The sequence below is a fragment of the Drosophila simulans genome, chromosome 2R (assembly GCF_016746395.2).
Source record: "Drosophila simulans strain w501 chromosome 2R, Prin_Dsim_3.1, whole genome shotgun sequence".
In the NCBI taxonomy this organism is placed as follows: domain Eukaryota; kingdom Metazoa; phylum Arthropoda; class Insecta; order Diptera; family Drosophilidae; genus Drosophila; species Drosophila simulans.
The window spans coordinates 4,707,417-4,722,620 of record NC_052521.2 but is presented as its reverse complement, the minus strand read 5'-3'; the positions used below and the strand labels follow the sequence as shown (position 1 = coordinate 4,722,620).

The following is a 15,204-nucleotide window of genomic DNA, read 5'->3' as shown; positions in this document are numbered from 1 at the left end:
GAGCCCATTGGTGCCAGAGCTCCTTCCTTCTCTTCCGACTACAACTCCTTCTCCTATGCCCGCGCTGTTGATCAAAGTTTTGCGATGCTTTGCCAGGCGCAGGCGTTTCCAGTGCCCATAATGAGGTTAGCTTTGATCCCGGCGTAATCAGGCAGTTTTCCTAGAGATTAGTCACTTCTAAATTGGTTAATATTGTTTGCAGAGCCCATCGGCGCCAGAGCTCCCACCTTTTCCACCGATTCCAACTCGTTTTCCTACACACGATCTGTGGGTCAGAGCTTTGCTCTTCTTTGTCAGGCTCAGGCGTATCCAGTTCCCATTATGAGGTTAGATATAGGAACTATTTAGCATCAGGCAGTTTTCCCATGTACAAATCCCTAAAACTAAAGTCACAAGTCATTGTTTTCAGAACCCATTGGTGCCAGGGCTCCCACATTTTCAACGGACTCAATTGTATTTTCCTACTTTGTCAGGCTCAGGCCTATCCAGTTCCCGCTATGCGGTACTAGAAGACCCAAACCCAAACCTATTCAGGCAGTTTAAGATTTATCCCTCAAAACACTCCTAAGTTTCAAGATTGATTCGAACTTTCAGAGCCCGTGGGCTCCAAGGCTCCAACCTTTGCTACGGCTTCGAAGATTTCCAGTCTACTCGGCTCGAGTTCGAGTGATATAGTGCTACTTTGCCAGGCTCAGGCTTTTCCAGTTCCCTACACACGGTAATTGCAGTTCAGGCAGTTTAGAAGGCTTTTCTTTCTTGTTTCCTAGAACCCGTTAGTGCCAAGGGACCAACTTTTGCTTCCGATATGAAAAGCTACACCTTTGTGCGCCACTTTGGTCAGAGTTTCGCGTTACTCTGCCAGGCGCAGGCTTATCCAGTGCCCCTGATAAGGTAGCCAATAAGTAGACATAAGACTACAACATCTATAAGTCCCATAAGAAGCATATTGTTATTCCTTTTGTAGAGCCAGTTGGCGCCAAAGCGCCCACGTTTTCTGGCGAGTCCAAGAGTTTCACATTTGTCAAAGAGATATCCACTAGTTTCGCGCTTTTGTGCCAGGCGCAGGCTTTTCCAGTACCCATTATCAGGTTAGTCCAACATTCGGGCATATCCAATTAGACAGAGGGGCCATCTTCACGTAAGTTGTGATTATTTCCAGAACCGGTGGGTAGTGTATCACCCAAAATATCCGGTGGCCGGCTGCAGGAAATTACCAAGTCAGCGACAAGTGACTTGGCCATATTGTGCCTGGGACAATCGTTTCCCACCCCCGCATTTAGGTAATGAAAGCTATTTATCAGAGCCAGCATTCAGGCAGCAAATAGCATTTCAAATAGGGATCTTTCAGAATTTTGATTTGATTTCAGAACCCATTGGTAGTGTAGCTCCCACCATATCGGGCGATCGTCTGCAGGAACAAACCCGGAAGCTGGGCCACAGTTTCTCTATTCTCTGCCAGGGACAAGCGTATCCCCATCCAGTGTTTAGGTACAGAGAGTCGGGTTTTCTTCTAGGGAGTAATATTAAAAAATGGTTGAGTTGACTTTAAAAACTCCACTGTTAAAAGCACTGAGAGCGGGAAAGTGCCTTTGCAGTTTAGTTGGACAGGGAATGCAATACGTAGATAATAGGGTCCCCCATTTCTAGGACGAGGATAGGTTCTCCCAAATCCCCAAAAGTGGTGCACAGAATAAGCAGGTTAAATTAAATGTAAAATATATTACTTATGCAGGTAAGTAAGATCCGTCACTAAGGCTTGGAAAGGTAAGTAGTTCCTCTTCACATCAATGCTCTTCACAAAATAGCCTGACTCACTCTGTGCCCACTTGATCCCGATGCCAACCATTAACCTCGGAGTTCCCTACTTACACCACGTTCTCGTTCCAGATGGTACAAGTTCATCGAAGGAACAACCCGTAAACAAGCTGTGGTGTTAAATGACCGAGTGAAGCAGGTCTCTGGTACTCTCATTATCAAGGACGCAGTAGTCGAGGACTCCGGCAAATACCTGTGCGTGGTGAACAATTCCGTGGGAGGCGAGAGCGTGGAGACCGTGCTAACCGTCACTGCCCCCCTATCCGCTAAGATCGATCCCCCCACCCAGACAGTGGACTTCGGACGCCCCGCCGTATTCACCTGCCAGTACACTGGAAATCCCATCAAGACCGTCAGCTGGATGAAGGACGGCAAGGCCATCGGACACAGCGAACCCGTGCTGCGCATTGAATCCGTGAAGAAGGAGGACAAGGGCATGTACCAGTGCTTCGTAAGGAACGACCAGGAATCGGCGGAGGCCAGTGCTGAGCTGAAGCTCGGAGGCCGTTTCGATCCCCCCGTCATCCGGCAGGCCTTCCAGGAAGAGACCATGGAACCCGGACCAAGTGTGTTTCTCAAGTGCGTCGCCGGCGGAAACCCCACGCCCGAAATTTCCTGGGAACTCGACGGCAAGAAAATCGCCAACAACGATCGCTATCAGGTCGGACAGTATGTGACGGTCAACGGAGATGTGGTTTCTTATCTGAACATAACCTCGGTCCACGCCAACGACGGCGGTCTCTACAAGTGCATAGCCAAGAGCAAAGTGGGCGTGGCTGAACACTCGGCCAAGTTGAATGTGTATGGACTGCCCTACATCCGACAAATGGAGAAGAAGGCTATTGTTGCTGGAGAAACCCTGATTGTCACATGTCCCGTCGCTGGCTACCCCATCGATTCGATTGTCTGGGAGCGAGGTTAGTGGAGTATTTAATTTGATTCAACAAGGATCCTTCACTTCCTTCGCTTTTGCTTATTAAACCTTAATTCTTTTATTAGATAACCGTGCCCTGCCCATCAACCGCAAACAGAAGGTCTTCCCCAACGGAACGCTGATTATCGAGAATGTGGAACGGAACTCAGACCAAGCGACCTACACCTGTGTGGCCAAGAATCAGGAAGGATACTCCGCTCGAGGATCTCTGGAAGTGCAAGTCATGGGTAAGTTAAAAATTATGCTTTTCCCAGAGTTCCCCAGAATAGGGGAATGCTCTGGTCGATCCTACTTTCTTGGGTGGGTCAAACTTTTCAGCCTCATCGTTGGTCGTTCGTCCTTCTCTCAATCGAATCCCCAAACCTCTCGCTCAGTTCCACCGCAGGTCGTACCCTTTGATTTCGGTGAGGAAACCATCAACATGAACGACATGGTCTCGGCCACGTGCACAGTGAACAAGGGCGACACTCCCCTGGAGCTGTACTGGACAACGGCTCCGGATCCCACGACGGGAGTGGGTCGCCTGATGTCCAACGATGGTATTCTGATCACAAAGACGACGCAGCGCATCAGCATGCTGAGCATAGAGTCCGTGCATGCTCGCCATCGGGCGAACTACACGTGTGTGGCCAGGAATGCGGCCGGGGTCATCTACCACACGGTAGAGCTGCGCGTTAACGGTTCGCTTAGGCCTCCTTCGATTCGTAGAGTGCTTAGTTCCTTGGTTTTTGAGTTCTGTTTTCTTGACCCTCCTCGCTTCCTCGCCCTCCTCCGCAGTTCTGCCCCAGATCGTGCCCTTCGACTTCGGCGAGGAGACCGTCAACGAGCTGGACATGGTCTCCGCCTCCTGTACGGTCAACAAGGGCGACCTGCCCATCGATGTGGCATGGACGAAGAACGGCGGCCGAGTCTACACCAACGATGGTATTGTGGTGACCAAGACCAGTACCCGCATGAGTGTCCTGAGCATTGAGTCCGCCAGGGCGCGACATGCCGGGAACTACTCCTGCGTGGCCACCAATAATGCAGGCGAAACTCGGCAATGGGCAGTCCTGGCCGTCAATGGTTAATAGCATCGAATAGCCACTTGATCGTTTTTGATTTTCCCTTGGTTCTCTTCTGTTAACCCAACCCCATCCCAGTCTTACCCCAGGTCGTGCCCTTTGACTTTGGCGAGGAGAGCATCAACGAGCTGGACATGGTCTCGGCCTCCTGTACGGTCAACAAGGGCGATCTGCCCGTGGACATCTACTGGACGAAGAACGGCGGTCGGGTCTACACCAACGATGGTCTAATTGTGACCAGGAACAGCCAGCGCCTGAGTGTCCTGAGCATTGAATCCGTGCGAGCGCGCCATGCGGGGAATTACTCCTGCGTGGCGACCAACAACGCGGGGGCCATAACCCAGTCCGCCATGCTAGCAGTCAATGGTTATTGTCCAGCAGATAAGGAGTCGATTTCTTAAGTTTTCCTTGCCTTCTTTTGCTTTTTGCCTTCCCTTCCCGGCTCAACCAGTCCTGCCCCAAATAATGCCCTTCGACTTCGGCGAGGATGTGATCAACGAACTGGACATGGTGTCCGCCTATTGCACCGTAAACCGGGGGGATCTTCCCGTCGACATAGCCTGGACCAAGAACGGCGGTCGTATTTACACCAACGATGGTCTGATAGTCACCCGGAATAGTCAACGCATCAGCGTTCTGAGCATCGAATCCGTCCGGGCTCGACATGCTGGGAACTACTCCTGTGTGGCCACCAACAATGCGGGCGAGACCAGGCAGTCCGCCATCCTAGCTGTCAATGGTTAATCCCTGTCGATCTCTTTAGATTTGCTTTTGTTTCTTACATTTTCGTTATGACCCTTTACCTCACTCCATTCGTTCCCTCCAATGCCATGCAGTTCCACCGTCGATAGCGCCGTTCTCCTTTGGCGATGATCCTGTGAACACGGGCGAGAATGCCGGAGTGCAGTGCATGGTCCAGAAGGGCGATGTGCCAATCACCATCAAGTGGACGCTGAATTCCCGGCCCATCATCAACGGCGAGGAGGGAATTACCATACTGAAGCTGTCTCCCAAGACAAGTGTTTTGAACATAGCCGCCGTGGAGCAGGATCATCGCGGGGTCTTCAAGTGCATAGCCGAAAATAAGGCAGGGTCAAGTTTCACAACATCGGAGCTGAAAGTCAACGGTACACGGACCCAGGGACCTCACTCTTAGCTCCTTTATTATTATTTGTTTATTATTATTTTATTTACTTTAATTTAATTTACACCTTTCGAAATCTTTAGTACCTCCCCATGTCCTGCCCTTCAGTTTCGGCAGCGAAGTCTTTAATATGGGAGATGTTTTGAGCATCACTTGTGTTGTCCTCAAGGGGGACCTGCCCTTGAGAATCCACTGGGCCTTGAATGGTGAGCCTGTGAAAACAGGTGTGGATGGATTCACGGTAATGCAGTTGAATCAACGTACCACCTACCTGAGTGTGGATGCACTGGAGGCCAAGCATCGCGGCTCCTACAGCTGCGTGGCTCAGAATCAGGCGGGTGAAGCGATCTACTCCGCTGACCTGCAAGTCAATGGTTGGTGAAACTCCCTGTTGGATCTCTCTATGTATCCGCCTGTAAAGTTGCTTCCTACTAACACGATCCTGGTTTATTTGGTGGCTAAGAGCTTTGTCTATGTCTCGAGCTTTAAATGGATTTTCCCCTCATAGTGGCACCACAGATCAGTCCCTTTTCATTCGGTGATGAGCCCCTCAATCGCGGGGAAGTGGCTAGTGTAACCTGCGTGGTTCCCAAAGGGGACTTGCCACTGGATATCTATTGGACACTAAACTCCGCTCTCATTGTGAATGGTGAAATGGGATTCACGTTGGTGCGGCTGAATAAGCGAACCAGTTCGCTGAATGTTGACTCCTTGGAAGCTGTCCATCGGGGTAGCTACAAATGCATAGCTAACAATTCAGCGGGATATGCTGAATACGTTTCCACACTAGATGTCAACGGTTTGTTTGACCTTATCACCATTTGTAGTGCTTTAAGTTTTGTATTTGATTTCATCTTTTACTTACTTTACTTTTGATTCTCTCCACCTCATCTCCACTTCTGAAGTTCCTCCCCAAATCCAAGCGTTTGACTTTGGTTCTGAACCAGCCAATACTGGGGAAATGGCGGGTGGCTTTTGCATGGTTCCCAAGGGCGATCTGCCAATGGAGATCCGCTGGACCTTGAATTCAGCACCCATCATCACCGGTGAACATGGATTTTCCCTGTCGCGCCTTAATCCGCGTACCAGCTCCTTGAGCATCGACTCACTCGAGGCCAGACATCGCGGACTGTACCGATGTATTGCCTCCAACAAGGCGGGCAGCGCTGAATACAGCGCTGAATTGCACGTGAATGGTCATTATTCAAATCATACTCATAGTACAACGTTTTTCTATTTTCTATTCTTTATTTGAGTTTTAATTTACCACTTATTTCCCGTCCATTTAAGTGCCGCCCCAGGTTTTGCCCTTTAGTTTCGGCGAATCCGCCGCCGATGTCGGCGATATTGCCAGTGCCAACTGTGTGGTGCCCAAGGGAGATCTGCCCCTGGAGATTCGCTGGTCCCTCAACTCTGCTCCAATCGTGAACGGCGAAAATGGGTTTACCTTGGTGCGTCTGAATAAGCGCACGAGTCTGTTGAACATTGATTCCCTAAATGCTTTCCATCGCGGTGTCTACAAGTGCATAGCCACAAATCCGGCTGGGACCAGTGAATATGTAGCTGAATTACAAGTTAATGGTTTGTCCCCACAAGAAATATTGAATAAGGAGAAATAAGAGCACGCTTACTGTCTATATTGTTTTCACTTAGTATTGCTTGCGGTGTTTGGTGTTGGAGCAGTCGCATTTATATGATATTTGTGCTGAATGTCATATAAATCAGGATAATGAGGTGTACTATAACTATTAGGACAGAATTATTCTGAGGAGCTGTTTTGTCATTTTGGTAGATAAAATACGACCGCATTCTCTTTGCCCATTTGTATGTAGTGCCCCCTCAGGTTATGCCCTTTGTGTTTGGTGAGGAACCCTCCAACTACGGGGACAGTACCGCGGTCCAATGCATGGTCTTCAAGGGCGACACTCCTCTGCAGCTCCACTGGACTCTCAATGGACAGCCGATAACGAACGAGCACGTCGGTATACGAATCATCAAAATGTCCCCCAAGCTGAGTTCCTTGAGCATCGACGCCATCAATGGCCAACATCGGGGACTGTTCAAGTGTATAGCCACCAATGCGGCGGGGACTTCTGAGCAGAGTGCTGAGCTGATGGTCAATGGTTAATATCTGAACAAGGATATGAGACTTAAGTTATGTCTTTATTTCTTCCACCCGCTCCTCCCCCTACTCCTATCCCGCCATTTATGGTCCAGTGCCTCCGCAAATTCGTCCCTTTGACTTCGGCGACGAGGCTTCCAACTCAGGCGAAACCATGGGCATTCAGTGCACGGTGATCAAGGGGGATCTGCCCATCAATATTACGTGGGTTCTCAACAATCACACCCTGAACAGTGGTGACCTCGACGTGGTGATCGGTCGAATGTCCAGCAAGTCGAGCACCCTGAATATCGACTACATAGCCGCCGAGCACCGTGGGGTCTACACCTGTCTGGCTCGCAATCAGGCGGGCGAGAGCAGCTACAGTGCGGAGTTGAAAGTCAACGGTTACTACCCATAGATTCTTACTTAGAAGATACATTATATTTTGGTTTAGTTTTCGAATGATTTTAAACGATATCCCCCAACCATCCCAGTCCTGCCCAGCATCCATCCGTTTAGCTTTGATGCGGAGGCCAACGAGGGCGACAGCGTTCAGTTGACCTGCCACGTGGCCAAGGGCGATCTGCCGCTGAGGATCCGCTGGACCCACAATGGTCTGCCCCTCTTCACGCACCTGGGCGTGATGGCCAGCAAGATCGGGGAACGGATTAGCCTGCTCACGGTGGAATCGGTCAAGGCCGCCAATTCCGGAAACTATAGCTGTGTGGCGAGCAACAATGCGGGGAACGTGAGCTCAAGCGCCGAGCTGCTCGTCAATGGTTACCCATTAGCTTTCGTAGTCTTACATTAATGTTCTGTTGATTGCGATCATTTTAAACCCATCACCGTCCCAATCACTTCCCAGTTCTGCCCCAAATTGTGCCCTTCGCCTACGAGGATCTGATCAATATGGGCGACTCGATAGATTTGTTTTGCCAAATCCAAAAAGGCGACCGTCCCATCAAGGTGCACTGGAGTTTCGAGCGGAGCGCTGGAGACTACGGCTTTGATCAGGTGCAGCCCCAGATGCGCACGAATCGCATCAGCGACAAGACGAGCATGATCTCCATTCCCAGTGCCAGTCCCGCCCACACCGGCCGGTATACCTGTATAGCCAGTAATAGGGCTGGAACTACAACATATAGCGTTGACCTGACAGTGAACGGTACTGAAATTGAGTGTGTCATGGTTTAGTTCTAGTGGTTGCGGTTACTAAATCTCTTGACACGTTGCTACTAATCAAACCCAAGCCCATTTCTCTAACTATCTATCTAACTGAGCGAACTGTGAACTTTTTTGCATATTGGCCTTACTTATTCGAACTGCATTTTCTATCCCCCAAAAGTGGCACCCAAGATAGCGTCCTTTGATTTCGGGGAAGAGCCCCTGAACTACGGAGAACCTGCGTCAGTACAGTGCACCATTTTGGGTGGAGACCTGCCCATGAATGTCACCTGGCTGCTGAATAACGCCACCATTGATAGTTTTCATGACATTTCCTTCTCGCGGATCGGAAAGCGGATCAATGTGCTCTCCATTGAGTCCGTGTCCGCACATCACGCCGGATTCTATTCGTGTCACGCGCAGAACAAGGCCGGAATCACGGCGCACTCGGCACGGCTGATCGTGAATGGTTAGCCAAGCGAAGAGATCGCCTCTAGACCTAAGAATATTACACATCATTTATGATTTATGTTTGCTTTCGTTGATTTGAGTATCCTTTAAACCTTATCTCAGCACTGCCAAAGATAAGTCCCTTTAGCTTTGGCGAGGAGTCCATGAGCTACGGCGAGTTTGTGAATGTACAGTGCACCATTTCGGGTGGTGATCTGCCCGTTAACATTACCTGGACCTTGAACAACAAGCCCTTCGAGGATTACCTTGAAATCTTGACCACTAAGCGCGGCAAACGCATCAATGAGTTGACCATCGAAGCGGTGTCGGCCAAACATGCTGGGAACTATTCCTGCATTGCCGAAAATAAGGCTGGAGTCGCTAACCACACGGCCGAGTTGAAAGTTAATGGTTAATACTCTTGAAATATTTAAAGTGTCCTTTCGTTTTTTTTCTTTCGTTTTACCTCCCTAACCCCCAAACAACATCCCTGTAAAGTGGCTCCGAAAATTGCCCCATTCGATTTCGGAGATGAGCCCTCAAACTTTGGTGAATCGGCTAGTGTTCAGTGCCTGGTCACCTCGGGTGACTTTCCGGTTAGCTTTGCTTGGCTCTTCAACGGACGTGAGATCAATGAGAACGTATACGATGTATCCATGGTTAAGTTGGGAAAGAAGATCAGCGCGTTGTCCATTGATATTGTGCGGGATCACCATGCTGGCAATTACACTTGTGTGGCAGTCAATCGGGCCACCTCCGTTAACTTTACCGCCGAACTGGTGGTGAATGGTACTTCCAACAGCTTGACAATCAGTTTTAATGTACACCATCATTTTTTGATTTGATTTATTTATCCTTTAACACTCCCCACTCTTCCACATTCCCCGAAGTGCCCCCCAAAATCGCACACTTCGATTTCGGCGATCATGCAGTCAACTTTGAGGAGTCCGTCTCCGTGAACTGCCTGATCTACTTGGGAGATCTGCCCATGGATATCACTTGGTTGTTCAACGGGGCCCACATAAACGCGTATACTGGAGTGTCCATAGTCAAGGGTGGCAAGAAGGCGAGCATCCTGACCATCGATTCGGTGCACGCAGGACACGCGGGGAACTACACCTGCAAGGCTCGCAATGATGCGGACTCAGCGGAATACACGGCAGAGTTGATTGTGAATGGTATTGAGGGGGGGTTTTTGATCACAAAGAGCTACATATTACACGTTCGATTATAATTTGAATCCCCCCACATCCTTTGATTCCCATTAAGCACCACCGAAAATTGCGCCCTTCGACTTCGGTCAGTCGCCGTCAAGCTTTGAGGACTCGGTTTCCGTGAACTGCCTGGTCACCTCCGGCGATCTGCCCATCGACATCGAGTGGTTATTTGGCGGGGAGCCAATCAACTTTGCTACAGGCATTGCAATCCTTAGAGGGGGCAAACGGACTAGTCTTCTGACCATAGATTCAGTGCACGCGGGTCACGCGGGAAATTACACCTGCAAGGCGAAGAACCAAGCATCGAGCAGCGAGTACTCAGCGGCCCTGATTGTGAACGGTTGGCAGGGAAACCCTTTACTTCCTCAAGTTATATAATTGTTTGGGTTTTGAATTTTGGACTTTTATTTTCCCTATTCCCTCCCTCCTCTTAACAAGCTCCACCCAAGATCACTCCGTTCAGCTTTGGCGAAGAGCCCGCTAATGTGGAGGACTCTGTCTCGGTGACCTGTCTCATCTCAACTGGGGACTTGCCCATCGACATTGAGTGGTTTTTCAACGAATACGGCATTAGTTCCTATTCGGGAATTTCGGTTATGAAGGGAGGAAAGCGGAATAGCGTACTAAGCATCGACAGCGTGCAGGCCCGTCATGCGGGAAATTATAGTTGTCGGGCGAAGAATCATGCCGCTGCTGTTAACTACACCACCGATCTAATTGTGAACGGTATTCGATCATTTAAAATTAGTATTTCGCTTATTATTTCCCTTCATTTTTCATATTAAATTGACTTTAATTTACCTCCCCAAGTTCCCCCAAAGATCACGCCCTTTGACTTTGGAGATGAGCCAACAAACTTTGAGGATTCTGTATCAGTCACTTGTCTTATATCCAGCGGTGACTTACCCCTCGATATTGAGTGGTTCTTCAACGAGTACGGCATAAGCTCCTATTCGGGAATTTCGGTTATGAAGGGAGGAAAGCGGAATAGTGTATTGAGTATCGATAGTGTCCAAGCTCGTCATGCGGGAAACTATAGTTGTCGGGCGAAGAATCATGCCGCTGCCGTAAACTACACCACCAGTCTGATTGTGAACGGTATATCGGTTAAGGGTTTTCTCAACTAATATTAAGTCTTTCGTTTCATTTAGTATGATTTTCGTTCAATTTTATGTCTTTACAACCCAAAGTTCCCCCGAAAATCACACCCTTTGACTTTGGAGACGAGCCCACCAATGTTGAGGACTCTGTGTCGGTCACTTGCCTCATATCCAGCGGAGATTTGCCCATCGATATTGAATGGTTCTTCAACGACTACGGCATAAGTTCCTACTCTGGCGTCACCGTTGTCAAGGGAGGGAAGCGAAGTAGTGTCTTGGGAATAGATAATGTCCAAGCACGTCACGCTGGAAAGTATAGTTGTCGGGCGAAGAATCATGCAGCTGCAGTCAACTACACCTCCGATCTCGTAGTGAATGGTACTCGGAAATGTTTAGAGGAAAACTTAAAATTAGGATTATAATTTTTAAGTTCCTTTAACTATTATTACCCTCAATCCCTTCAGTTCCCCCGAAAATCACACCTTTCACCTTTGGCGAGGATCCCACCAATGTGGAGGACTCAGTGTCTGTGACTTGTTTGATCTCCAGTGGAGACTTACCCATCGATATCGAGTGGCTGTTTAATGACTTCGGAATCAGCTCGTATTCAGGAATGACTGTCCTCAGAGGTGGCAAGAGAACCAGCATGCTGACTATAGACAATGTCCATGCTCGTCACGCGGGAAAGTATAGTTGTCGCGCAAAGAACCACGCAGCAGCCGTCAACTACACCACTGAGTTGATTGTGAATGGTACACTTAGTTGAAGTACACATAATTAGTTGGGCTTATGGATTAGCTTTGTTTTGTGTATTCTTGCGTATTTATCAACATTTTGGTTAACCCATAGTTCCCCCAAAAATCACTCCCTTCACCTTCGGCGATGAACCTACCAATGTGGAGGATTCGGTTTCGGTGACCTGCTTGATCTCCAGCGGAGACCTACCCATCGACATAGAGTGGCTATTTAATGACTACGGGATTAGCTCCTTCTCCGGGATGACCGTTTATAGAGGAGGAAAGAGGACGAGCATGCTGACCATAGACAATGTCCATGCTCGTCACGCGGGGAAATATAGTTGTCGAGCGAGAAATCACGCGTCTGCGGTTAACTTCACAACCGAGTTGATTGTGAATGGTACACTTGTGTTACTAGATTTAATAGAATAGAGTTTATTTTCCTTAAAGATTACTTTCTGTTCTCCCCCCATATTGCACTCAACTCACACAAAAGCCCCACCGAAACTAGCTCCTTTTGACTTTGGTGACTCCCCTGCTAACTTCGAGGACTCCGTTTCGGTTAGCTGCCTCGTCTCCTCTGGCGATTTGCCCATTGACATCGAGTGGCTGTTCAACGGGGAATCCATAAACTACGCCTCGGGAATCGCTGTTTTGCGAGGTGGCAAAAGGACTAGTGTACTCACGATAGACTCCGTCCATGCAGGACATGCGGGGAACTACAGCTGCAAGGCCAAGAACAAGGCGGCCAGCAGTGAATATTCGGCGGCCCTAATTGTCAATGGTCATTAGATAATGCTTATATAAATCCGTTCCTGTTTGCCACTTTCATTTAAGATTATCGTTTATTTCCTCCCACTTAAACTGAATCAAGTTCCACCCAAAATTACGCCCTTCGACTTCGGTGACGCTCCGACGAATGTGGAGGACTCTGTTTCGGTCATGTGCCTGATTTCCAATGGGGATTTACCCATCGACATCGAGTGGTTCTTTAACGACTACGGAATTAGTTCGTACTCCGGAATAAATGTAGTTAAGGGTGGCAAGAGGAACAGCATGCTAAGCATTGATAGTGTCCAGGCTCGCCATGCCGGGAAGTATAGTTGCCGGGCTAAGAACCACGCTGCTGCTGTAAACTATACCACCGAACTAATAGTTAATGGTACTCCTACATATTTCATAAATTCAGTTTTAGTGTAAGGTATTTCTTTAATTTCTTCACGTTTTTATTAAAACCACCTTCACTCCAAAGTTCCTCCAAAAATCACGCCCTTTGACTTCGGAGAGGAACCCACCAATGTTGAGGATTCCGTTTCGGTGACTTGTCTAATCTCCTCCGGCGATTTGCCCATTGATATCGAGTGGTTCTTCAACGAGTACGGCATAAGCTCCTACTCCGGAATAAATGTAGTTAAGGGTGGTAAGAGGAACAGTATGCTGAGCATCGATAGCGTGCAGGCTAGGCATGCGGGAAAGTATAGTTGCCGGGCAAAGAACTACGCTGCAGCCGTCAACTACAGCACTGAACTCATAGTTAATGGTACTGATGGATACGTTCCCACCTATGTACCTGCAATATTTATTATTATCGTTTTCATTTTGGTGTTTTGTTTTAAGTCCCCAAGCTTATTGTAGCTTTCCCAATCTATGTCACTAGTTGCCCCCAAAATTGCACACTTTGACTTTGGCGAAGTGGCGGCTAACTTCGAGGATTCGGTTTCTGTGAACTGCCTGGTCAGTTCCGGTGACCTGCCGCTCGACATCGAGTGGATGTTTAACGACTACCCCATCAACCACTACTCGGGCATATCCACCTCCAAGATGGGAAAGCGCCTGAGTGTGCTGATGATCGATGCCGTGAGTGCCCGCCACGTGGGCAACTACACCTGCAAGGCCAGGAATCTGTGGGCATCCGCCGTCTACACGGCACAGTTGACAGTCAATGGTACTTGCCTGCGAAGTCAGAGCTTCTGTACAGCACTTCAGTGTCATTCTGGTTTAGTTAGTTTCTATTTGTATACCCACTCCTGTTTTTCCCACACACAGTACGCATATACAGATTGCATGTTTGCTTTGGCTTTTGTGTCTTGGCTTTTGTAGCTTAGTTGTAAGGTTCTTAGCTGGGGATCTGCGGAGATATCAATCCACTCTTAGGATTAAGATGGACATGATCCCTAGATGTACAATACCCTTTGATTGCCCATCTATTTCCAAGTACCTCCCCATATCAGTCCTTTTGAGTTCGGGGATGAGCCAGCCAACTTCGGGGACTCGGTGACCGTGCAGTGCACCATTTCGAAGGGCGATCTACCTGTGGACATCACCTGGTTGTTCAATGACTATGCCATCAACGAGTATCACGGGGTCACCTCTTCCAAGATCGGCAAGAAGGTCAATGTGCTGACCATTGATTCGGTAAACGGCAACAATGCCGGAAACTATACGTGCCGGGCAAGGAACAAGGCCCAAATGGTGGAGTACACTGCGGCCCTGATTGTCAACGGTGGGATAGAGATCCAAATCCATATGCATATACCGTAGATAGAGATCACCTTATTTGTCTTCATTTTTTTCCTTGATTGTTCGTTGAGTTGACTGCTTTTGTTTTGTGTATCCCGCAAGTCTTGCCACAAATCACGCCCTTTGCCACCGGTTCGCAGCCCACCCATCTGGGCCAGTATATAACGTACCAGTGCACCCTGACGGAGGGCGACTTGCCCCTCAACATCCGTTGGACGTTTAACAACCAGCCGCTCTTCAATGACGATGACCAGGACATCCTCATAGCGAAGATGGGTCGTCGAAGTAGTGTTCTGACCATCGAAAGCGTGGCAGATCGTCACGCGGGCAACTACAGTTGCCACGGGGAGAACGCCGCCGGTCGTGCCACCTACAGCACCCAGCTGCGTGTGATAGGTTCTCATCCCAGCGCCTTAGTCTTAAGAGAAGCTTTCGTTGATGCGGTTATGTTTTAATTTTATGCACCTTTTGTTTTACCATCACATCTCACCACCGAAACGTAAATGCACATCCAGTTCTTCCGCGCATCATACCCTTCGCCTTCGAGGAGGGCCCTGCCCAGGTGGGTCAGTACCTGACACTGCACTGCTCCGTTCCTGGCGGAGATCTGCCCCTGAACATCGACTGGACGCTGGATGGTCAGGCAATCTCGGAGGATCTGGGAATAACCACGGCCCGCGTGGGTCGTCGTGGAAGTGTGCTAACCATCGAGGCCGTGGAGGCCTCCCATGCGGGCAACTTCACCTGCCACGCCCGCAATTTGGCGGGCCATCAGCAGTTCACCACGCCGCTGAACGTCTACGGTTAGGAATTCTCTGGGATTGGGTCGCTCGAGTAGTTTCTTTGTGGCCGATTACTAACCCTGCGTCGCTGCATGACCATCTGTCTCTGCTGCTGTCCTGACTTATTCTTCCGTCTTTCTGACCGAATTAGACACATCACTCCTCTTTGGAAT

The 15,204-nt window shown here is 49.1% G+C and overlaps 1 protein-coding gene across 50 annotated transcripts in view; it reads left to right on the top strand.

Annotated features, from left to right (window-relative positions):
- Positions 1–15,204, top strand: part of LOC6733350 (Down syndrome cell adhesion molecule-like protein Dscam2) — a 62,373-nt gene that overhangs the window by 31,410 nt on the left and 15,759 nt on the right. For 32 of the 50 annotated variants that reach the window (XM_039292209.2, XM_039292246.2, XM_039292211.2 and 29 more), the window contains exons 7-9: positions 1,888–2,732; positions 2,815–2,976; positions 7,927–8,226. In XM_039292209.2, coding sequence (XP_039148143.1) covers positions 1,888–2,732; positions 2,815–2,976; positions 7,927–8,226 — 1,307 coding nt within the window. Of the gene's footprint in view, positions 1–594; positions 719–767; positions 892–1,887; positions 2,733–2,814; positions 2,977–4,649; positions 4,941–5,040; positions 5,332–6,247; positions 6,539–6,789; positions 7,081–7,926; positions 8,227–8,798; positions 9,087–11,082; positions 11,371–12,603; positions 12,892–14,764; positions 15,053–15,204 lie in introns of all 50 variants that reach the window. The other 18 variants (XM_039292258.2, XM_039292257.2, XM_039292249.2 and 15 more) reach the window with 11 other exon arrangements.